This window comes from Elephas maximus, chromosome X, assembly GCF_024166365.1.
Source record: "Elephas maximus indicus isolate mEleMax1 chromosome X, mEleMax1 primary haplotype, whole genome shotgun sequence".
Lineage (NCBI taxonomy): Eukaryota > Metazoa > Chordata > Mammalia > Proboscidea > Elephantidae > Elephas > Elephas maximus.
In genome coordinates this window covers 90,042,855-90,069,238 of record NC_064846.1, presented here as the reverse complement: position 1 = coordinate 90,069,238, position 26,384 = coordinate 90,042,855, and the positions used below count along the sequence as shown (strand labels likewise).

The 26,384-nt window shown below is 40.7% G+C and overlaps 1 protein-coding gene across 2 annotated transcripts in view; it reads right to left on the bottom strand.

Annotated features, from left to right (window-relative positions):
* MAGT1 (magnesium transporter 1) overlaps positions 1–24,315 on the bottom strand; it is a 70,006-nt gene extending 45,691 nt beyond the window's left edge. Inside the window, exon 1 of one of the 2 annotated variants that reach the window (XM_049873314.1) lies at positions 24,103–24,315. In XM_049873314.1, coding sequence (XP_049729271.1) covers positions 24,103–24,300 — 198 coding nt within the window. In that variant the 5' untranslated portion in view covers positions 24,301–24,315. Of the gene's footprint in view, positions 1–20,967; positions 21,324–24,102 lie in introns of those variants that run through there. The other variant, XM_049873315.1, reaches the window with a different exon arrangement.
* Positions 24,316–26,384: the final 2,069 nt, after the last annotated feature.

Here is a 26,384-nt window from a genome sequence, read left to right as displayed (position 1 = left end):
AATCCTCTTTAACCACAGGCAGAGATTATGATTTACAACATACAGGAAAATCACAAAATGGAGGACAACCACACAATAATGGGAATCGTGGCCTAACCAAGTTAATACATATTTTGGGGAGACACAATCCAATCCATGACATTTCACCCTTTGGTCCCCCAAAATTCATGTCCTTGCCACATGTAAAACATATTCACCCCATCATATCATAGCAAAAGTCTTAAACCAACTCCAAGTCCAAAATCCAAAAATTCCTCTTCATGTATGAAATCTAGTATACAAGTTATTTGCTTCCAAAGTACAATGGCAGAACAGGCACAAGCTAGACATTTCCATTAGAAATAGGAGAAACTGGAGGGAAAGAGCGCATAACAGGCACCAAGCAAATCACAGAACACATTACATTAGCCATCAAGGCTTTGAAAATAATCCTCTCTTCTCTGAGACCATTTACACAATAGCCCTGCCCTCCAGACTCTAGGTATTGACCACACTCTCCGGATTCTGTGGTGGCCCCTCAGTCCTGGGCTTCAGCTCCACCTTCCAGGCTCACTGCGATGGTAACTCTGCTTCTTGGGCTTTAGGCACACCATTCTTCTAGACCATCTGAGTTGTGGCTCCACTCTTAGAAACACCAGAGGCTATGGCTCCACCCTTTGAAACCCTAGAGGTCATGGCCATACTTTTTGAGACTGAGGTAGCTCAGCTTCCTGCATTCCTTGGCCTCTTGGCCCTCAGGCCTCACGCCCGCATCTGCCCTGCTGGGTTAAGAGTTCCAAAGCTCACTAGCTTCATCGGTAAGTGCCTGCAGGCACCCCACTCTGCCAGAAAGCCTCCTGCGCACAGCCACTCAGCTCCTCTCGCTCCGTGGGTCAGCTCCAGCACTGTCTGGCACTGGTCTCCTGGTTCTGCTGCTGCCGATTTGCTGGTACTGCCAGTCCTCTGCTGGTGTTTCTCACCATCTGCTCCTTCTCTGGTGTTAACAGTTTTCCTCACTTCCTTCTGAGTCTTCTATCCATTCACAGTTTCAAAACTGCTTCCACATTTCAGGTATCTGTTAGAGCAGCACCCCACTCTCTTGGTACCAAATACTGTCTTAGTAATCTAGTGCTGGTATAACAGAAATACCACAAGTGGATAGCTTTAACAAAGGGAAGTTTATTCTCTCACAGTCTAGAAGGCTAGAAGTCCAAATTCGGGGCATCAGCTCCAGGAGAAGGCTTTCTCTGTCGGCTCTGAAAGAAGGTCCTTGTCATCAATCTTCCCTGGACTAGGAGCTTCTCTGTCCAAGAACCCCAGGTCCAAAGAATGTGCTCTGCTCCTGACACTGCTTTTTTGGTGGTATGAGGTCCCCAACTCTCTGCTTGCCTCCCTTTCACCTCTTTTAAGATAAAAGGTCACGCAGGCCATACACTTCAGGGCAACTCCCTTTACATTGGATCAGGGACGTGACCTGAGAAAGGATGTTACGTCCCACTCTAATCCTCTTTAAACACAGGCAGAGATTATGATTTATAACATATAGGAAAATCACAAAATGGAGGACAACCACACAATACTGGGAATCATGGCCTAACCAAGCTAACACATATTTTTGGGGGACACAATTCAATCCATGACAGGGTTCAAGCATAACAACTATTGTGACGATGGCTCAAGACCGGGCAGTGTTTCGTTCTGTTGTGCATAGGGTTGCTATGAGTCAGGACCAAGTGGGTGGCACCTAACAACAACAACATGTATGTATGAAAATATATCTGCAAGTTTATATGTAATGTTTCCAACCCCCAAAGACAAATGAAGATTGGATTTATAAGGATATTGATAATAAAAGGCAATATTAATGAACACTAAAAAAAAAAAAAAAACAAAGTATTCGACTTAAATGTCACAACGACTTACAACAGAGTCGTTGGAACAGAAAGGTCCTAAGTCAGGGACTACCTGTAACCATACACATATTTTTTGGTTATTACTGTTGTTGCAAAATTGTATATGTTATAGCATTTATACACAGGTGCTTTTGAATGCTGTAATTTACCAAGGACCCTCTTTCTCTGGCTTTCCTTCCAGTCTTTAGGCAACTGCTTCTATCGCACTCTTTATCCCCAGGACAGCTACAGGTAGTTACAGATTTTGGACATTGCCTGCCACTTTTCTGCCATGTGAGAGCTCTGTGATAGGCCAGAGATGACTGCCTTGCATTAATCCTTCAGGGAGCCCCCATATAAGTAAGAACAGATACACACAATAATTTGAGAATGAAGTCTGTTCTGCTCCCTCTGGAGCCAGAGACCAAGGTCTCTCTCTGGGAATGTGGGCTACCGCTATATAGCTAGCACTGCTATAACAGAAATACCACAAGTGGATGGCTTCAACAAACAGAAATTTTTCTCTCACAGTCTAGGAGACTAGAAGTCTAAATTCAGGGTGTCAGCTCCTGGAAAAGGCTTTCTCTGTCGGCTCTGGGGAAAGGTCCTTGTCATCCGTCTTTCCCTGGTCTAGGAGCTTCTCAGTGCAGGGACCCAGGTCCAAAGGACATGCCCTTCTCCTGGCTCTTCTTTCTTAGCAGTATGAGATCCCTCTTCTCTCCGCTTGCTTCTCTCTTTTATATCTCAAAAGAGATTGACTCAAAATATAACCTAATCCTGTAGATGGAATGTATATTAATGACACTGCTTCATTAATATAACTGCCTATAATTCTACTTCATTAACATCAACATCATACAGGTTAGGATTTATAAAACATAGGATAATTATGTTAGATCACAAAATGGTGGACAACTACACAATACTGGGAATCATGGCCCAGCCAAGTTGACACACACTTTTGGGGAACACGATTCAATCCACAACAACAGCCAAGGAAGAAGTGGTACATGGGAATGTAAAAATCCAAAACTTTCCTACAGTTTTGAAGTTGCTTTTTTTCTTCTTATTGTGGAATAATTTTAGGAAAAAATTACAAAGAGAGGAAAAATTACAAAAGGAGTTCCCACATAGTCTTCACCCAATTTCTCCTAATTTTAACGTTACATAACCATGATACATTATAGTAAACCAAACTCCAGACTATACCCAAATTTCACCATTTTTCCCACTAATGTACAATCCAGGACACCACATTGCATTTAAACAGTATTGTTACATGTGACGTCATCACTTTGACCTCCCCACAACATTCCCCCCCCCCTTTTCTTCATTCCATAAAAAATCACAAAGGAGTAAATCTGAAAGGAACTCTGTTGTCGTTAGGTGCCGTCAAGTCGGTTCTGACTTGTAGCAACCCTTTGCACAACAGAACGGAACAGTGCCCGGTACTGAGCCATCCTTACAATCGTTGTTATGCTTGAGCTCATTGTTGCGGCCACTGTGTCAATCCACCTCGCTAAGGGTCTTCCTCTTTTCCGCTGACCCTGTACTTTGCCAAGCATGATGTGCTTCTCCAGAGACTGATCCCTCCTGACAACATGTCCAAAGTACGTAAGACGCAGTCTCGCCATCCTTACTTCTAAGGAGCATTCTGGTTGTGCTTCTTCCAAGACAGATTTATTTGTTCTTCTGGCAGTCCATGGTATAATCAATATTCTTCGCCAACACCACAATTCAAAGGCATCAATTCTTCTAGGGTCTTCCTTACTCATTGTCCAGCTTTCGCATGCATATGATGCGACTGAAAATACCATGGCTTGGGTCAGGCACACCTTAGTCTTCAAGGTGACATCTTTGCTCTTCAACACTTTAAAGATGTCCTTTGCAGCAGATTTACCCAATGCAATGTGTCTTTTGATTTCTTGACTGCTGCTTCTATGGCTGTTGATTGTGGATCCAAGTGAAATGAAACCCTTGACAACTTCACTGTTTTCTCCGTTTATCATGATGCTGCTCATTGGTCCAGTCGTGAGGACTTTTGTTTTCTTTATGTTGAGGTGCAGTTCATACTGAAGGCTCTAGTCTTTGATCTACATTAGTAAGTGCTTCAAGTCCTCATCACTTTCAGCAAGCAAGGTTGTGTCATCTGCATAACGCAGGTTGTTAATGAGTCTTCCTCCGATCCTGATGCCCCGTTCTTCTTCATATAGCCCAGCTTCTTGTATTATTTGCTCAGCATACAGATTGAATAGTTATGGTGAAAGAATACAACCCTGGTGCACACCTTTCCGACTTTAAACCAATCCCCACAGTCTACTTCTGAAAAGTATTAGCCAGTGAAAACCTTATGAATAGCAGCAGAACACTGTCTGATATAGTGCTGGAAGATGAGCCCCCCAGGTTGGAAGGCACTCAAAAGATGACTGGGGAAGAGCTGTCTCCTCAAGGTGGAGTCGACCTTAATGATGTGGATGGAGTCAAGCTTTCGGGACCTTCATTTGCTGATGTGGCACAACTCAAAATGAGAAAAACAGCTGCAAACATCCATTAATAATTGTAACCTGGAATGTATGAAGTATGAATCTAGGAAAATTACAAATTGTCAAAAATGAAATAGAATGCATAAACATCAATATTCTAGGCATTAGTGAACTGAAACGGACTGGTATTGGCCATTTTGAATCAGACAATCATATAGTCTACTATGCTGAGAATGACAACTTGAAGAGGAATGGTGTCGCATTCATCGTCAAAAAGAAGATTTCAAGATCTATCCTGAAGTACAACGCTGTCAGTGATAGGATAATATCCATATGCCTACAAGGAAGACCAGTTAATACAACTATTATTCAAATATATGCACCAATCACTAGGGCCAAAGATGAAGAAACAGAAGATTTTTATCAGCTGCTGCAGTCTGAAATTGATCAAACATGCAATCAAGATGCATTGATAATTACTGGTGATTTTAATGTGAAAGTTGGAAACAAGGAAGAAGGATTAGTAGTTGGAAAATATGGCCTCAGTGATAGAAACAATGCTGGAGATTGAATGATAGAATTTTACAAGACCAACGACTTCTTCATTGCAAATACCTTCTTTCACCAACATAAATGGCGACTGCACACATGGACCTCGCCAGGTGCAACACACAGAAATCAAACTGACTACATCTGTGGAAAGAGACAATGGAAACGTTCAATATCATCAGTCAGAACAAGGCTAGGGGCCAACTGTGGAACAGATCATCAATTGCTCCTATGCAAGTCCAAGCTGAAACTGAAGAAAATCAGAGCAAGTCCACGAGAGCCAAAATATGACCTGGAGTATATCCTACCTGAATTTAGAGACCATCTAAAGAATAGATTTGATGCATTGAACACTGGTGACCAAAGACCAGATGAGTTGTGGAATGACATCAAGGACATCATCCATGAAGAAAGCAAGAGGTCACTGAAAAGAAAGAAAAGACCAAGATGTATGTCAGAGGAGACTCTGAAACTTGCTCTCAAACGTCGAGCAGCTAAAGCAAAAGGAAGAAATGATGAAGTAAGAGAACTGAAGAGAAGATTTCAAAGGGCAGCTCGAGAGGACAAAGTAAAGTATAATGACACGTGCAAAGAGCTGGAAATGGAAAACCAAAAGGGAAGAACACGCTCGGTGTTTCTCAAGCTGAAAGAACTGAAGAAAAAACTCAAGCCTCAAGTTGCAATAGTGAAGGATTCCATGGGGGAAATATTAAATGACCCAGGAAGCATCAAAAGAAGATGGAAGGAACACACAGAGTCACTATACCAAAAAGAATTAGTCGATGTTCAACCATTTCAAGAGATGGTATATGATCAGGAACAGGTGGTACTGAAGGAAGAAGTCCAAACTGCTCTGAAAGCATTGGTGAAAAACAAGGCTCCAGGAATTGACGGAGTATCAATTGACGTGTTTCAACAAACAGATGCAGTGCTGGAGGTGCTCACTTGTCTATGCCAAGAAATATGGAAGACAGCTTCCTGGCCAACTGAGTGGAAGAGATCCATATTTATGTCTATTCCTAAGAAAGGTGATCCAACCAAATGTGAAAATTATAGAACAATATCATTAATATCACACGCAAGCAAAATTTTGCTGAAGATCATTCAAAAATAGGTGCAGCAGTGTATCGACAGGGAACTGCCAGAAATTCAGGCCGGTTTCAGAAGACGATGTGGAACCAGGGATATCATTGCTGATGTCAGATGGATCCTGTCTCAAAGCAGAGAATACCAGAAAGGAACTCTAGTATGTATTTATTTCAGTGTTTCCCAAATGGTGGTACACAAACTGCTGGTGGCACACATGAGGTAACTTTAGTTGATGTACAGGTGAACGTTTTAAACAGTTATGCATATATTTGAATAGGAATTTAAAAAATATATAACAATCCCATCAGATACAATTTCACATATAACATTTCCAAAACCAAAAAAACAAACCCGTTGCCGTCAAGTCAATTCCGACTCATAGTGACCCTATAGGACAGAGTAGAACTGCCATATAGAGTTTCCAAGGAGTGCCTGGTGGATTCGAGCTGCTGACCTTTTAGTTAGCAGATGCAGTTCTTAACCACTACACCACCAGGGTTTCCAATATTTCCAAGGATGAGTGTAAATTAAAAAAAAGGAAGTCAGTATAAAGATGGCTTAAAGGAAAATATTAAGCAAGCAATCGTAAAATGGATTTACAGATACCTTTTTTTTTAAGTAATGAGAGGGACTGAAATTTGGAACCACTGATCTCTTTCAAATCCTTCCTTATGCACATGAGGAAACTGAGGCATGGAGGGGGAGTGGCTTATGCTTCCCAACTTCCATGTCCTACTTCTTCCTTGTAGAGTCTGGGCCTCTACGCAGACCCAGGAGATGGCTCCTGGGTGACTTAAGCCAATCAGAGTGGCCACATATATCCTCCCAGATGATAGGTGCAGTTATGGGCTTCAGATCATTCTGACCAATGAGACATGAAAGCAAATCTGCTAGGGAGCTTCTGGAAAAGTTTTCTTCCATCTTAAAAAGGGACATAACTTTCAACAGTGGGCAGGTTTAATTAACTAAGGCATCTCCACATGGAGGGAATCTCCAAAGTATGTTGTTTTGTTAAAAAAACCTAAGACAGGTGTATATCGTATGCAACTATCTAAAGAAGAGGAATATAAATATATGTACATTTGCCTATATTAAAAATTAAAAATGGAAAGATGAACCATAAACTTTAAAAAATGGTTATCTATGAGGGAAAACAGGAAATAGAGCAGAGTAGAACCTAGACTTCTCTAAAAACAACCTTGTTTGGTAAATTTTAGCTTGGTCCCACCCAAGTAAATATTTTAAAAAATTTTACATGATGAAAAATTAAATTAAAAATTTTAATGCAATCCCTAAGATTTAAAAAGCAAAATGAAAATAAGAACTTAAGTATATATTGACTTGGTAGCATAACTACAGACAGGAAAGATTTCAAGTGACTTAAAACATGATAATTTGACTATATATCCTTGGTGGGATATACATGTCCAAAGGATAAAAAGAACTTCAAAAAAGTCTTAAACTATTTTTTAGTCATCATATTGTTGGCAGTTGAGTTGGTTCTGCTATTCTTAGACAGCGTATATACTGAGGAATAAAACAAATATTTGTCTCTCAGGTAAGATGGTTAGTTTAAAAATCCTTTTTAATGAAATCTTATTGCTAATTAATATATAACTTTTTTTATCTATTATATAAAATGTTGGGTAAGGTAAGTAAGCTTAATGAAGTCAACTTTTTCTTGATTTAGCATTTGGTTAGTTGCTGTAAATCTTTAATTGGTTTCCAGAGTTCTGACAAAGTTGGTTCTGCCAGTTTTTTTTTTTTTTTTTTGGTGTTTCTGTGGGGAGATGGGACCATGGTGCTGCTTATGCCACCAACTAGCTCAGGAGTCTATCATTTTAATTCTTAAGGGCAGGGACCACATGTTATATAAATGTCTATACAAAACACAGGAAAATTCAATAAACATTAAGTGGTTCAGATGACAAACAACAAGAAAAAATAAACCATTCCTAATAATAAACCACCACCTTATCTCCTGGAATCGTTTAAAAATGTAATATTCTAGATAATCCAAATATAACACCACCTCAGTAATCCCTAGACACTTCTTTCATTAGTGTTCCTCTTTTGTCTTCTCTATTAAACCCAACCCACTGCTGTCAAGTCGATTCTGACTCATAGCGACCCTACAGGACAGAGTAGAACTGCCCCGTAGAGTTTCCAAGGAGCACCTGGCGGATTTGAACTGCCGACCCTTTGGTTAGCAGCCACAGCACTTAACCACTACGCCACCAGGGTTATCTTCTCTATTATACGGTGCTTTTTTTGTTTTGTTTTTTAATATAATAACATTTTTATTGGGGTAAAAATATACAACAAAACATTTGCCAATTCAACAATTTTTACATGTACAATTCACTGACATTATGTTCATCATGTACAACCATCACCACTATCCTTTTCCAAATAATTTACCACCACTAACAGAAATTCAGTGTCCCCAAAGCTGAGAACCCCTTCCCCCTCCCTCCCGCTCCTTGTAACCACTTTGGTCTCTATGTATTTGTCTGGCTTCTTTTTAAACTGTGCTCTTTATCTCTGGTTTTTAGGAGTTTGACTATGAAGTACCTAGGTATGGTTATCTATGTATTTATCCTATTATATGGTTTTATAAAGGGATTTCTCTTTTCTTCAAATTTGAGTTAAATGTTTTCTTGATCAGGGTAAATCTCTAATCCCAAAGAACCTTCTCACCCTTTGTCAAGAGCCCATCGTTTGGGTACTGAAAGCCATGGTTCAGAAATAAAAATTGTGTTCTCCTACAACCTCTATACTAAGTCTTACTGTTCATTCTCTAGATATTCCTGTATATTCATAGTCACAACCTTCAAATAGAAATGATTAAAATGCCACTTGTGCCCTTAAGGTCCTTCTGTTTACTATCTAATACTTTAAATTAATAAGAAACACATTTTTCCAAGGACTATAGTACGGAAAGCGTCCCAGGGTGGTGCAAGTGGTTAAGCGCTTGACTACTAGCCGAAAGGTTAGTGGTTTCAACTCACCAGAGGCACCTTGGAAGACAGGTCTGGCGACCTGCTTCCAAAAAGTCACAGATTTGAAAATCCTGTGGAGCACAATTCTACTCTGCACAAATGTGGTCACCATGAGACTGAATCGACTTGACGGTAGCTAACAACAACGCAGTACAGAAAGGTAAGAGATTTTTTAAGTGAGCCACCCAGCAACCCAAAAAAGCAACTGATTTGGAAATACCTCCTATTGCAAATACTTTTTCCAGTAACAGTTTTAAACACTTAAGAAAATGTACCCACCCACAGATTTTAATACTCATTGAGTATTTTTATATAAAACAAAATACAGGTTTACTATGGGGAAACACATTAAATTTATAAGCAAAGATATTCATGATCAATTGAGTTTCTCCCTTATCCTTGGAGTACATTAATCTATTTTCAACTATTCAAATAAAACAAAAAGAACACTAATATTCACAGTTATTATATTTACCAACAAAGCTAAGTAAGCTTAAAGTCTCTCTCTTCTCTTGAAACATTCCAATTAGCATAGACACAAAATAACCCCACTACGGGAAATGAATTAATGTCTCTAATCCCTGTTAGTAATAATCAATTAATGTCTCCAATCCCTGCTAGTAATAATCAAGTGTGATGAGAATCCAGGACAAGGGATCTAGAGGGCCAAGAAAGGAAAGTGAGACAGCAGTTTTAATTTCATTCAACCTGCTCTCATAATATTTATCACAATTAGCTCTAGCAAAGTACCATAACGCTTAACGACGACAAATTCTCCTAGTGTCACTGAATAGCACTCAAAAAAAATTGAGTATAAGAATCCATTAAAAATCATTTAAAGCTAAGATCTGATTCTACCATTCAGATTTATTTTGAATTTCAGAATAAAGGTAAGCATTACCAGTATGAATTCCTCTAAAATGTACCTCCCCTTCCTTCAAAAATTTTTTAGTGTACAGATAGTCCCCGACTGTCTTAGTTATCTAGTGTGCCACAAAAGAAATACTACAAGTGGATGGCTTTAACAAAGAGAAATTCATTCGCTCACAGTCTATAGGAGGCTAGAAGCCAGAAATCAGGGTGCCAGCTCCAGGGGAATGCTTTCTCTCTCTATCGGCTCTCGGGGAAGGTCCTTGTCATCAATCTTCTGTGGTTGAGGAGCTTCTCAATGCAGGGACCTCAGATCCAAAGGAAGTGCTATCCTCCTGGCTCTTGTTTCTTGGTGGTATGAGGTATCCCCCCCTTTTCTCTTGCATCTCAAAAGAGATTGACTTAAAACATAACCTAATCTTGTAGATTGAGCCCTGCCTCATTAACATAACTGCCGCTAATCCCACCTCATTAACATCATAGAGGTAGGATTTACAACACATAGGAAAATTACACCAGATGACAAAATGGTGGACAATCACACAATACTGGGATTCATGGCCTAGCCAAACTGAAACACATTGTTGGGGATACAATTCAATCCATAACATTCTACCTTTTGGCCCCCCAAAATTCATTTCCTTGCCTCATGTAAAACACATTCACCCCATCAAATCATAGCCAAAGTCCTAATTCAACTCCAAGTCCAAAATCTAAAAATTCCTCTTCATCTGTGAAATCTAGAATACAAGTTATCTGCTTCCAAAGTACAATGGTGGAACACACACATGCTAGACATTTCCATTACAAATGGGAGAAATTTGAGGGAAAGAAGGGATAACAGGCACCAAGCAAATCAACAGAACACATTACATTAGCCCTCGAGGCTTGAAAATAATTCTCTGTTCTCTGAGACCATTTACACAATGGCCCTGCCCTCCAGACTCTAGATATTGGCCACACTCTCTAGATTCTTAGTGGAGGCCCCTCGGCCCTGGGCTTCAGCTTCACCTTTCAAGCCCACTGGAACAGCAACTCTACTCTCTTGAATTTGGGCGGCCCCATTCTCCTAGTCCATCTGAGTGGCGACTCACCCTTTGAGACCCCAGAGGTTATGGCCCAACTCTTTGAGACAGAGGCAGCTTGGCTTCCTGGACCCTCAGCACAAGACTGGAACCAGTCCCAAAGCCAATTCTTCAAACAGGGATTGGACTGGACTATAAAGCAGAAAATGATGCCAGTAAGGAGTGAGCTTCTTGGCTCAAGCAGACACGAGACTATGTGGCTGCTCCTGTTTGGAGGTGAGATGAGAAGGCAGGGGGTACAGGAACTGGTTGAATGGTCACGGGGAATACAGGATGGAGAGGAGGAGTGTGCTGTCTCATGAAGGGGAGAGCAGCTAGGAGTACATACCAAGTGTGTATAAGTTTTTGTATGAGAGATTGACTTGATTTATAAACTTTCACTTAAAGCACAATTAAGAAAAAAAGAATTGACACCTTTGAATTGTGGTTTTGGTGAAGAATATTGAAAATACCGTGGAACTGCCAAAAGAACAAACATATCTGTCTTGAAAGAAGTACAACCATAATGTCCCTTAGAAGGTTTCCGAACAACTTTCATTAACTCAAGTCCTAAGTAACCGGTATTAGAACAATGAGTAAGGCGAACAGCATTAACCTATACAGTAACACAGCCATGCAAGATAACCAGATATAGGGGTACTCCCTGCAGTAAAAACACGTCAGTCCAGGTCACAAAAGGTGAGTAGGACCGTAGTGACCAGGTTAAAGAAGAGTGATTAGGATAACTGAGTAGAAACTGCCATGAAATAGATCTATAAAGCAGAAATACTTAACACACACCTCATACACTGCAGTTTACTTAAGGCATAACAAGTAAATATTCTTTCTGAATTGGAGGCGTAAGAAACAAAAGGAAGTGAATATAATTCAATAAAGGACATTGAGGGACCAAGAAATCAAGATCTTAATGGACGTCAGAACACAAGTGCCAGCAGACTTGTCTTTAGAGCCTCATTTTTAGGAGATTCCTTGAACTATGTTCTGCAGGAACTAACACTGATGCTTCTTACTTCTCTGAAGTTGGAAAGCACAACTCCCTGAACATGATATCAGGGTATGTCTTAGACATCTAGTGCTGCTATAATAGAAATACCACAAGTGGAAGGCTTTAACAAAGGGAAATTTATTTTCTCACACTCTAGGAGGCTTTAAGTCCAAATTCAGGACGTTGGCTCCAGAGGAAGGCTTTCTTTCTCTGTTGGCTCTAGAGGAAGATCCTTGTTATCAATCTCCCCCTGGACCGGGAGCTTCTCCACACAGGAACCCCAGGTCCAAAGGATGTGCTCTGCTCCCGGCACTGCTTTCTTGGTGGTATGACGTCCCCCTCTCTGCTTGCTTCCCTTTCCTTTTATCTCTTGTAAGATAAAAGGTGGTGCAGGCCACACTCCAAGGAAACTCCCTTTACACGGGATCAGGGATGTGACCTTAGTAAGTTTGTTACAAAGCCACTCTAATCCTCTTTAACATAAAATTACAATCATAAAATGGAGGACAACCACACCATACCGGGAATCATGGCCTAACCAAGTTGACACATATTTTGGGGGGACACAATTCAATCCATGACATTCCACATTTTGGCCCCCAAAAATTAATGTCTTTGCTACATGTAAGACACATTCACCCCATCATATCACAGCAAAAGTATTAAATCAACTCCAAGTCCAAAATCCAAAAAATTCCTCTTTATCTGTGAAATCCGGAATACTGGTTATCTGCTTCCAAAGTACAATGGTAGAACAGGCAGGCACAAGCTATACAGTTCCATTACAAATGGAAGAAATTGGAGGGAAATAAGGCATAACAGGCACCAAGCAAGTCAGCAGAATACCCTCGAGGCTTGAAAAAAAATTCTCTGTTCTCTGAGACCATTTACAACAATGGCCTTGCCCTCCAGACTCTAGGTGTTGGCCACACTCTCTGGATTCTGGGTGGCGGCCCCTTAGCCCTGGGCTTCACCTTTGCCTTCCAAGCCCACTGGAATGGCAACTCTGCTCCCTCACATTTGGATGGTCCCATTCTCCTACTCCATCTGAGTGGCTACTCCACCTTTGAGACTTGAGGCAGCTCTGCTTCCTGTGGTCCTTATCTCTTCAGCTTCTGCTTCCTGGTTCTCTGGCCTCTCAGCCCCTCGGGCCCTGCTGCCCGTATCTTCCCTGCTGGGGCAAGTGTTCCAAAGCTCTTTAGCTCCACCGATAAGTGGCACCCCACTCTGCCAGGAAGCCTCCTGCCAAAGGCACTCAGCATACTTGCTCCATAGGTCAGCTCCAGTGCTGCCCCACACCGGTCTCCTGGTTCTGCTGCTGTCGTTTCTCTGCTGCTGCTTCTCACTGTCTGTGCCGTCTCCGTATAACAGATTTCCCCATTTCCTTTTGAGTCCTCACCAGAACTGACTTTGATGTCCATAACTCCACCAACAGTCTCTTCAAGGCAATCTAAGCTTTTACTGTTAGGCACTTCAAAACTCTTCCAGCCTCATTCACAGTTTCAAAACTACTTCCACATTTAGGTATGTTTTAGAACAGCACCCCGCTCTCTCAGTACCAAAGTTTGCATTACTTATCCAGTGCTGTTATAACAGAAATACCACAACTGGATGGCTTTAACAAAGAGAAATTTATTCTCTCATAGTCTAGGAGGCTAGAAGTCTGAAATCAGTGTGCCAGCTCCAGGGGAAGGCTTGCTCTCTCTGGCTTTCTCTCCCTATTGGCTCTGGGGGAAGGTCCTTGCATTCAATCTCCTGCAGTCGAGGAGCTTCTCAATGCAGGGACCCTGGGTCCAAAGGACGTGCTATTCTCCTGACTCTTGTTTCTTGGTGGTATGAGGTGCCCCTGTCTCTGCTCACTGTGATGGTTAAGGCTGTGTGTCAACTCGGCTGGGCCATGATTCTCAGTAGTTTAGCAGTCATATGATGTTGTGATCACTTCCATGATGAGACTTGATATAATGTGATCACCATCATGATGGGATCTCTTGTGAGTAGCTAATCAGTTGAAAGGGAGTTTCTTTAGGTGTGTGGCCTGCATCGAATATAAGTGGACATTCTGGCAAGGCTCGTAGGCTTTTGCTCACTCTGGATCTTGCAGTTGGCTCTTGTTCGTCTGATCTCAGGTTCTCAGGACTTGAGCTAGCAGCTTACCTAAGGTCTTGCCTGCCAATCTTGGAATCTGTTGATCTTCACAGCCTGTGAGCAAGAGCCCTGCTATCTGATCTGCTGATGTTGGGTTCACCAGCTCCTGGAGCTACATGAATCAGGAGATCTCTCTATCCTGACCCATGGACTTGGAAAGTTCCAGCTTCTACAACATCATGAACCATTTCCTTGATATAAATCTCTCTCTCCATATATATATATATTTATACACTTTACTGATTTTGCTTCTCTAGAGAAACCAATCTGAGACATGAACTTATGACAGAGCTCTGAGGACTCCTTTGTGAGTCAGTTCTGACGTAAGTCGAAAAGCTCTTTTTTTTTTAGTTTTCATTATTATTACCTTTTATTACCAGTATCTTTATAAATCCAATCTTTGTCTTTGGGGGTTGAAAAAATTACACATAAGTTCACAGATACATTTTAATACATACATAAAGCCACCTCTGTCCCGTCAACTCTGACTCATAGCAGCCCTATAGGTCAGAGTAGAACTGTCCCATTGGGTTTTCAAGGCTGTAAATCTTTAAGAAGCAGTCTGTCACATCCTTCTTTGCAGAGTACTGGGCGGGTCCAAACCACCGACCATTTGGATAGCAGCCGAGCACTTTAACCACTGTGCCACCAGGGCTCCCAGTAAATACATAAAACCAAAACCCATTGCCATCAAGTCAATTCCGACTCGTAGCGACTCTACAGGACAGAGTAGAACTGCCCCATAAGGTTTCCAAGGAGCACCTGGTGAATTCAAACTGCCAACCTTTTGGTTAGCAGCTGAGTTCTTAACCACTGTGCCACTAGGGCATACATACATACATAAAAAAATACACAAATCAAAAAAATTAATCTGACAATAAAGAAGAGTTGGGTAACGTTGGCATTTTGTCAGTTGCAGTTCTGGATCATCTGGATTATCCCTGGGAATAGGGAGCATTTCTAGTCAGAAAATCAGTGAGAGTTGCCTGTATGGTCCTTTTCTTTTTTTCTTCATGTATTTCATGGTGACATCCTACTGCCTGAATCTGCCTGTCAACTTTAGCAAAGCAATCCGTGTTTGGGTCCATGTTTTCAAGCAACTGAAGCCTCTGATTTAGTTTAGAAAACTAAATCTATAAGGCAGTGTTTTGAACAGTAAACCACAAAACTGAATATCTGTGAGCGAACACCTGAGAATGACAACATCAGCAAATTATGCACATAGTACATTTTACTAACAATAAGATGCACAACAATAAAAGACTAAACTGGGATCATGGTCTCGGGGGACATCTAGCTCAACTGGTATAACATAGTTTATAAAGAAAATATTCTACATTCTACTTTGGTGAATAGTGTCTAGGGTCTTAAAAGCTTGTGAGCAGCCATCTAAGATAATCCACTGGACCCACTCCGTCTGGAACAAGGGAGAATGAATAAAACCAAAGACACAGGGGGAAGATTAGTCCAAAGGACTAATGGACCACAACTACCACGGCCTCCACCAGACTGAATCCAGCACAACTAGAAGGTGCCTGGCTACTACCACTGACTGCTCTGACAAGGATCACAATACAGGGTCCTGGGCAGAGCTGGAGAAAAATGTAGAACAAAACTCTAATTCACAAAAAAACACCAGACTTACTGGTCTGACAGAGACTGGAGAAACCCCGAGAGTATGGCCCCCAGACACCCTTTTAACTCAGTACTGAAGTCACTCCTCAGGTTCACCCTTCAGCCAAAGATCAGACAGGCCCATAAAACAAAACGAGCCTAAATGGGCGCACCAACCCAGGGGCAAGGACAAGAAGGCAGGAGGGGACAGGAAAGCTGATAATGGGGAACTCGTGTTCAAGAAGAGGAGAATGTCAACAGGTCGTGGGGCTGGCAACCAATATCACAAAACAATACGTGTATTACTTGTTTAATGAGAAATTGCTTTGCTCTGTAAACCTTCATCTAAAGCACAATTAAAAAGTTAAAAAAATTAAAAGCTTTTGTTTATTAAAATATTTTACCAAATAAGTGAAAAGACAATCTATAGGAAAATAACGTTGGAAGCCATGTATCAGTTAAGAATCCAATACAAAAAGACAAACAACCCAATCAAAAAGTGGGCAAAGGACTTAACAGACATTTCACCAAACAGGATATTCAAATGGCCACCAAACAAATGAAAAGATGCTCAGCATCATTAGCCATCAGAGAGATGCAAATCAAAACCACAATGAAATACCATTTCACTCCCACTAGGATGGCTAAGACAAATAAATAAATAACAAAGGTTGGCTATTATGTGGGGAAACTGGAATCTTTATCCATTGCTGGTAGGAATGCAAAATAGTACAGCTGCTGTGGAAAACAGTACCACAGTTCCTCAAAAAACTAAAAATAGAACTACCATATGACCCAGCAATTTCACTTCCAGATATATATCCCAAAGACTTGAAAGCAGAGACCCAAACAGATACTTGTACACCAACGTTCACTGCAGCACTATTCGCAACAGCCAAAAGGTGGAGACAACCTAAATACCCATCTATAGATGAGTGGATAAACAAAATGTGGTACATACATATAATGGAATACTACTCGGCCAGTAAAAGAAATGAAGTCTTGATGCATGCTACAATATAGAAGGAGCCTGATGACATTATGCTGAGTGAAATAAGTCAATCACAACAGGACAAATATTGTGTGACCTCACTCATGAAAAAAGACAAGAAAAGGATTTAAAAAAAATTATATAGAGACCAAAGTTTATCAGTGGTTACCAGGGTCAGGAGAGAGGGGGAGAAGAGGGTTACTGCTTATGGAGTACTGAGTTTATGGTGATGGAAAAATCGTATTGACTCAGGGTAGGGTTGCACAGCCGATTAATATAATTACTGTCAACATGTTGTACACTTGTAGAAAACTGAATTGGAAAAAGTTATGTGATAGATATATTTACAACAATGACCGAAAAAAAAAAGAGTAGCTGCTGAGGCTGCTTATGTACAACCAAACACCTCAGGGTATTTGTTTCCTTGGTTTGGAAGTTTAGTCACGGTTGCATGGGACATCCCAGTTAATTGGCCTAATATCATGTTTAGTGGTTTTGTTCTACCTCCTAGTTCATTGCGTACAACCTTGAGTCTTAAAAGCTTGCAAGGGCCATCCAAAGCACAACAGTCAGTGTCATGGACTGAATAGTGTCCAACCCCCCCGCCTCAAAATATGTGTCAACTTGGCTAGGCCATGATTCCCAGTATTTTGTGGTTATCCACCATTTTGGGATCTGATATCCTATATGTTCAAAATCCTAGCCTCTATGATACTAATAAGGCAGTATTATCTGCAGCTATGTTAATGAGGCAGGACTCAATCTACAGGATTAGGATGTATCTTGAGTCAATCTCTTTTGAGATACAAAAGAGTGAACCTAGCAGAAAGAGAGAGGTACCTCATTACTACCAAGCAAGGAGAGCCAGAGGCAGAGCGTGTCCTTTGGACCTGGGGTCCCTGCACTGAGACACTCCTAGCATAGTGGAAGATTGATGACAAGGACCTTCCCCCAGAACCGAAAGAGAAAGCCTTTCCCTAGAGCTGGTGTCCTGAATTCGGACTTCTAGCCTCCTATACAGTGAAAGAATAAACTTCTGCTTGTTGAATCATCCATCTGTGGTATTTCTGTTACAGCAACACTAGATAACTAAGACAGTTGGTTTCTATTCAACTGGAACAATATAGGAAGGAGAGTCAGGAATAGGAGGAGGAAATGGAGTATTTGGCTAATTGCTTCCAAGAACAACTGCCTCCTTTGCCATGAGACCAGAAGAAACGGATGATGCCCAGCTACCGCTATTGAACATATTGATAAAAAATCCAATAGAATAATCCTGATCAAAGTAGGGGAAGTGCAGTACAGAATTTCAAATTCTTATGTATTCTCAACTTTCTGGAGCCATGGAGGCTGGATGAACCCCTAAAATTGTTCCCCTGAAATAATCTCTAAATCTTAAACCAAAAATATCCCCTGAAATCTTAAAACCAAACAATAGTTTAGCTGAACTAGTAAAGAATGGCTGCCTTGAACACTGTGCTTTTTTAAGATCTATCTATACAGGATGAAATTGACAACAGCAACTTGAAAGATTAGATAAGAAACTTAGGGGGCAGTGAGTCTATGTTAATGAAGGAGGAACAACTTGGAAAAGTAGGGTCAGAATGGCTACACAACTCGAAGGATGTAATGAATGTCACTCAATTGTATGTGTAGAAATTATTGAATGGGTATCTGTTTTGCTGTGTATATTCTCAATAAGAAAAAAACTTTTAAAAAGTTATTTTAAAAATATTACCAAAAACTCAGTTGAAAAAAATGTTAATACTGCGGAGGAGCATGATCTTATCTTATTTTCTAATAATCACCTAATGTCGTCTACATGGCACTTTAAAGCCCTCATCTCATTTGATTTTCACAAAAGCCAAAGAAATAGGCATTTTTTCCGTTCTACTGATAAGGAAAATGAGACTCAGAGTAACTTGATAAGGATCACTCGGGTTGGATTGAAGCACATACTCTTTAAAATTTTGGAAAAAAAAATTGTTTTGGAAACAGAAGAGGGAAAATAAAACTAATATGCCATTCTAGCATTATCATGACCATTTTTATTATATTTCAGCATGCTTTATACTTTTACCCGGTTTCATATTTCATATTATTTACTAAGATTCCAAGAGTAAGTAAAAATATGAATACTTTTATCAAAGACCATACTTTTTCATTTTTACGATGCTGCCTTCCCTAAGACACCACAAGATGTGAAGACAAGCAACTTCCCTTCTACCACAGGGGGGATAAAACTCACCATAAAAATGAAAGAGCCACTACAAAACAAACCTTTGTGGCCTAGTGGAGAGTATAGCCTTTAGAGTAGACCAGAGCTGAAATCTGAGTTCAGCCTCTTAGAGCTGTGCATCTCTGGGCAAGCCCCAATCTCTTTCTTGCTCAATGTCAGTTTCCTCATCTTTCAAACAAGGTTAACACTTAACTCTGCAGGGTTATTGTGAGGATTATACTTAACACGAGGGATTCAATAAATGTTAGTAAATAAGTCCATGTCCTAGTGAAAACATTGTTAAAAGTATAAATAATCAAATAAGTAGGGTATCATTCCATTTAACAATAGAAAGCGATAAGAAACTTGAGGTTTTTAGTCATATTCATTTAGGAGAGGTGTCTTTTTAAAAGCAATATTTAGATTTTAAAAACACACATTACCTTACTATTTAAACCCAAATCTACTACAGAGTATAGACCAGGGATTTTCTTTTTTAATAAGGTTGCAAAATTAACAAAAAATAAGCGTTCTATAACAGATCACCTATATTTCTAAACTGCTTCTAAGTATTATCATAATAACTAAAAAAAAAAAAAAAAAGCCTAAAACACTCCCAGGGAGAGGGGGAAGAAGTGAAAACTAAAACAACTTTACTACCTGTCATGGATTGAATTGTGTCCCCCAAAAATGTCTGTCAACTTGGCTAGGCCATGATTCCCAGTACTGTGTGATTGTCCACCATTCCGTCATCTGTTGTGATTTTCCTATGTGTCGTAAATCCTATTTATATGATGTTAAGATGGGATTAGCGGCAGTTATGCCAATGAGGGAGGACTCAATCTACAAGACTGGACTGTGTCTTGAGCCAACCTCTTTTGATATAAAAGAGAGAAGTGAGCAGAGAGACACGGAGACCTCCTACCACCAAGGAAGAAGCCCCAGGAGAAGAGTGTGTCCTTTGGACCAGGGGTCCCTATGCTGAGAGGCTCCTATTCCAGGGGAATTCTGATGACAAGGACCTTCCCCCAGAGCCAACAAGAAAAAAAGCCTTCCCCTGGAGCTGGCACCCTGAATTTGGACTTCTAGCCTCCTAGCCTGTGAGAGAATAAATTTCTCTTTGTTAAAGCCATCCACTTGTGGCTTCTCTGCTATAGCAGCACTAGATGACTAAGACACTACCCTACATTAATCCAATATTTACTGATGAGAAAATCCAATTTTAGGTTGTAAAATCTAAGCAAGCTTGCAAGCAAAAGAACAGATTCCTGACAGTACATGCACCTAATTAATTAGATCTTTATTGAGGACTTTTTCTTGGACAGACACTGTTGGGCGAGAGGGGAAAAATTTAATAAAAGTCCATTTTGCATTCAAGGCACTCAGGGTTTAATGGGAAAGATTGGAAGTACATAAACAATGACAATATGATGTGTGGAATTCAACCCAATTCACCTGGGGGAACCAGGAAAGGCTTAGTTGAGGAAGAAGGTAATGCTTGAGGTAAGACTTGAAGAAGAGTAGGAACCTTCAGGTGAATGTGGGTGGGAGGGAAGAAAGGACACACTCCAGCAGAACGTCCTGGCATGCAGAGACTTGAAAGAGAGTACAGACAGATCAAGGAAGGTAGAAAGGTCAGAATGACTAGTACAGAGAAAAGCCTGGACAGACTGGGTTGTTGTTGTGTGCTGCTGAGTGGATTCCGACTCATACCAACCCTATAGGACAGAGTAGAACTGCCTCATAGGGTTTCCTAGGCTGAAATCTTTACGGGTGCAGGTCTCCAGGTTTTTCTCCCGAGGAGCCACCAGTGGATTCAAACCACCAACCTTTTAGTTAGCAGCCAAGTGTCTAGCCAGTGCGCCACCAGGGCTCCTTGGGACAGATTACTGTTGTTGTTGTTAGGTGCCATCAAGTTGGTTCCGACTCATAGCAACCCTATGTACAACAGAATGAAACATTGCCCAGTCCCACACCATCCACACAGTCGTTGCTATGATTGAGCCCATTGTTGCAGCCATTGTCTCAATTTATCTCCTTGAAGGTCTTCCTCTTTTTCACTTACCCTCTACTTTACCAAGCACGATATCCTTTTCTCCAGGGACTGGTCTCTCCTGATAACACGTCCAAAGTACGTGAGACAAAGTCTCACCATTCTCGCTTCTAAGGGGCATCCTGGCTGTACCTCTTCCAAGAAAGGTTTGTTCGGACAGACTATTGAGACTCTCTTATACTTTGCAAAGTAGGCTGAAGGATTTTCAGATTTCCACATTAGCCCCTGTGGCAGCAGTAGGAAGGATGAATTGGAGGGAGACCAGTTACGCAGTTATTGCAACATACTTTCAACAGTGATAAGGATCTGAACAGTGGACATGAAGGGAAGGGAGTTAGAATCTTATTCCTTTTTAAAATTTTTAAAATTGCAATAATTCAGATAACATAAAGTTCACCATTTTAACCATTTTAAAATGTACAATTCAGTGCGAAGTCCTTTTTAAAATGATCAATTTCTTACTAAATAAGACCCTATACTTCTAGTTCAGGAAGGGAGTAAATGAATAAATATAAATTCACTGGTAGAAATGCTAACTTAAAAAAAAAAAAAACCTTGGCTTTACAAAAAAAAAAAACGCTTGGAAACAACTGAAATGCCCACCAGATGAATGAATAAACAAAATGTGATATATACATAAAAACCCAAACCCAGTGCCGTCAAGTCGATTCCGACTCATAGCGACCCTATAGGACAGAGTAGAGCTGCTCCATAGAGTTTCCAAGGAGCGCCTGGTGGATTCAAACTGGGATATATACATACAACAGAATATTATATAGCTGTAAAGAGAAATGAAGTTCTGATGAGTGCCGTAACATGGAAAAACCTTGAAAACATTACGCTGAGCAAAATAAGTCAGTCGCAAAAGGATAAATATTATATGATCTCGGGTATATAAAATAAGCAAATATATAGAAACTAAAGATTATTAATTGTTACCAGGGGTAGCAGGGAGGGGGAAAAGAGGGAGCTTTTGTTTCGGGGACATTGAGTGGTGAAATATTTTGGAAAAGTATAGTGATAAATCCAAAATGTAACCAATGTCATTAAATTGTAAATGTGGAAGTTGCTGTGCTGGCAATTTTTTTTAGTGTGTATAATTTCACCACACACAAAAAACCTTCATGTTTTTATGTTAAAAAAATTAGTGGCAATTGTAAAAATTCAGGCAATACCAGCATATAAGGTAAAAAGTAAAAGCGTTCCCCATATCAACTATTCCACTCCCCAAAGATAGCCAATTAACAAACAGCTTGTTGTGTATCCTTGCAGAGGCTTCTCTATACATATAATCTCCTTGTGTTAGAGTTGATTCTGACTCATAGTGACCCTACAGGACAGCCCCATAGGGTTTCCAAGGATGATGTAGTGGTTAAGAACTACATCTGCTAACCAAAAGGTCAGCAGTTTGAATCCACCAGGTGCTCCCTGGAAACCCTATTGGGCAGTTCTACTCTGTCCTATAGAGTCGCTACGAGTTGGAATCTACTCGACAGCAACAGGTTTGGTTGTTTATAATCTTTACAATAGAAGACTACCACATCTTTTTCCCTGAGAGTGGCTGATGGGTTTGAACCACTTACCTTTTGGTAAGCAGTCAACTACTTAACCACTGCACAACCAGGCTCCTTCCACATACATATATATACACTTATATATGCGTCTTAAAAAAATAAAATGGCACTAGAAAATAAGACTATGTATTGCTCTGCATCTTGTTTTCCTCCTAAGAATGGCTTGGCAAACCAAAAAAAAAAAAAAAAAAACCCGTTGCCATCAAGTCATTCTGACTTATAGCAACCGAGTGCTATATCCTTTTTAAAATGACCAAAGCCACCAGATTACAACTGCCCCACTGGGTTTCCAAGGCTGTAATCTTTACGGAAGCAGACTGCCACATCTTTCTTGTGTGGGGCAGCTGGTGGGTTCAAACTGCCAACCTTTTGGTTATCAGCCGAGCACTTAACCGCTGCACCACCAGGGCTCCTTCAATTGCTTGGAACTTCCTAAAAAAGCACATCAATTTCTAGCTTTACAGTGCATTATCCTGCTCCACCACACCTTTGATAATTGCATATTTTTTAATTTTACCTTTTGCCAACCTACTAATAATTAACTCATTGTTTTAATTTGCTAGCTTATTTTTTTCTTATGTAATAGTTCAAATATTCAGAAACAAAGATAAGACAGTTTCTTAATTCAGTTCAAGTTCGCAAACATCTGCAATGTTTAATTGGTATTTTACAAATTGCACTTACATATGTTGCGTGCTACAGGGAGCATAAAATGTTCAGAAAATAGCACTAAACTGGTTGAACTAGTATTTTAGTCCTTGTTCTGCAGTAGTTAACTGTGTAAACCTAGGACTCAGTTTTCTTCATCTATAAAATTGGAGTATCGGCATAAATAATCTCTGATAATCTGTTAAATCTCTAAGATTATATGGCTCTAAACAACAAATGTTTCAAAATACGATGTTAAAATTCCTCTTCTTGGATTGCTTAATGGTGAGTAAACAGTACTGTATCTCTCCCTACTTCCCAAAGCCGGTAAATTCCACAACGAGGGATCTCAGTTTTGTTCACGTATGTATACGAAGTGTCTAGAACGGTGACTGGTACGCTTAATATTTTGAATGATTGAAAGCTGGTTAAGTGCCCCTGATAAATTACTTTTAAGTAATTTATTGGAACACGTAATAAACCTGGCATAGTTTCACTCTTCAGTCTAATTTTTACACTCCTGAAGTGAAAATGCTACAAAAAATATAGCTCTTATACGTTCAAGGAGTTACATCTGCCGACAGCAGAAAGACGCTCTCATAGTGTACCCTCTAGACTTAAAGGCGAACTCCCCTCCCATCACGGGCCCCATACCTTAAGAAGTGTCAAAACTCGTAGCTACATACATTCACAGGCTTATAGAAGCCGGTTGTCACCTACCCCTCCCCAATCTCAGACTCTACACCCCGACAAAACAAGGAGTTACAGCGCCTTCCCTCGCGGACCCCTTAACTCCGAAACCGGCGGAACTGAAGCCATCAAAGGCACAGAACTGGTAGGGGAAGGGGTGGGCAGGAGAGAAGAGACCCTCTCAAGCTCCACTCTCACTGGTATCAGCCCGTGTTACAGCAAACAGCGTCCTCACCTCTTTCTTTCTTTGGGCAGAGGCCGAGGAAACCCCGTAAAAGAGCACCAGCGCCACTGCCGCGGTCGCAGAGACACACCAAAACCACCAACGCGCTGCCATGTTCGCTCCTCTCGCTCCCGTAAGCGAAACTTTCCTCCCGCAAGGTCTGAGGGTGGGGCGTGAGAACAGGCAAACCTGCCCCTTGCCCTTCCTCATTGGTCCAAGTCAGCCCTGCCTGGCAAACCCTCGCATTACATCACAGAGCGCTATACTAGACGCCCGCTAAAAAACGGGTTACTCCTAATTGGTCCGGGTTAGCCAATAGAAATGAACTAATCTGGAGGTTTCTCATTGGCCCGCTAAGGATGATGGGCCGTCCCTTTCAATTACGTAATAATACGCGCCTCGAGGCTCTTCAAACACGCATGCGCAGTTGTGAAATATGTGTGTGTGTGGATTGCAAAATGGCTTAAGATCGGTAAACGCAGACACGTACCTTGTTGCTTCAGTCGGTTTGAGTCACGGCGACCGTATAGGACAGAGTGGAACTGCCTCAGGGTTTCCGAGGAGGGGCTGGTGAATTCTAAGTGATGACCTTTTGTTAGCAGCGTGCTCTTAAACAGTATGCCACCAGGGCTCCGAGGTTGATAAACAAGGCGTCTTTTTTCCAGACTCATTCAGAAGTCCTTGAAGTCCACCCGTTTCGAGAAATTTCTAGAAAAATGGGACTTAGTCGAGTCATTGATAAGAGCTACTGTAGTCCCTCATCTTGCCTCTAAAGTATGTAAAGTCAAAATAAAAAAGTAAAACAAAAATGGACAATATCAAAACCATAAACCAAACTTGTTGCTGTCCAGTGGATTCTGACTCATAGCCACCCTATAGGACAGTGGAACTGCCTGATAGAGTTTTCAAGGAGCACCTGGTGGATTGGAATTGCCAACCTTTTGATTAACAGCACTAGCACTTAACCACTAGGCCCCCAGGGTTTCCATACTTAATATCTGTGACGGAGAATTTTAAGAAGTCAATTAGCAGGAGCTTGTTGAATATCTTCTCTGTCTCCGAAACTCGGTCAGGCATACTGAACAAAACAAAGTCAAAAATTATAAAAGACGCTTTGTGTTTATTCATAGCTTTTTTTTTTTTTTTAGTTACAGTGCTTGATCTACTATGTAAGACACCAACAAGGACTTAAATTACAAATTATAGACAGCAAGTGGCTTTTTTGTCATTTTTGTTTTAGAGATAAGCGCAAAAGGTTGGAAGGCAATACTTTGCCTGTCTTTAAAGTTTTTGTGGTCGTAGGTGGTTTTCATTAAACATCAAATTCCCCTACTAAAAATAATGAAAATCCTACACAGTTGAAGAAGTTTCCATTTATTTGGTCAAGTTCTGTTTATCATTGTTGAAGATCATTAAAAAATGGTTGCAACAGTACGTTGACAGATAACTGCCAGAAATTCAAGCCAGATTCAGAAGAGAATGTGGAACTAGGGATACCATTGCTGATGTCAGATGGATCTTGGCTGAAAGCAAAGAATACCAGAAAGATATTTTCCTGAGTTTCATTGGCTATGTAAAGGCATTTGACTGTGTGAATTATAGCGAATTATGGGTAACATTGCGAAGAATGGGAATTCCAGAACAACTTAATTGTGCTCATGCAGAACCTGTACAGAGACAAAGAGGTGGCTGTTTGAACAGAACACGGAGATACTGTGTGACTTAAAATCAAGAAAGGTGTGCGTCAGGATTGTATCCTTTCAATATACTTATTCATTCTGTATGTCTAGCAAATAATCTGAGAAGCTGGACTGTATGAAGAAGAAAGAACGTGGCATCTGGATTGGAGGAAGACTCCTTAACAACCTGCAATATGCAGATGACACAACCTTGCTTGCTGAAAGTGAAGAGGACTTGATCAAAGACTACATGTAGCCTTCAGTATGGATTACACCTCAACATAAAGAACACAAAAATCCTCACAACTGGACCAATAAGCAACGTAATGATAAATGGAGAAAATATTGAAGTTGTCAAGGATTTCATTTTGCTTGGATCCACAATCAATGCCCATGGAAGCAGCAGTCAAGAAATCACAGGATGTATTGCATTGGGTAAATCTGCTGCAAAAGACCCCTTTACAGTGTAAAAAGCAAAGATGTCACTTTGAGGACTAAGATGCACCTGACCCAAGCCGTGATATTTTCAATTGCCTCATATGCATGTGAAAGCTGGACAATGAATAAGGAAGACCGAAGAAGAATTGATTCCTATGAATTACGGGATTGGCGAGA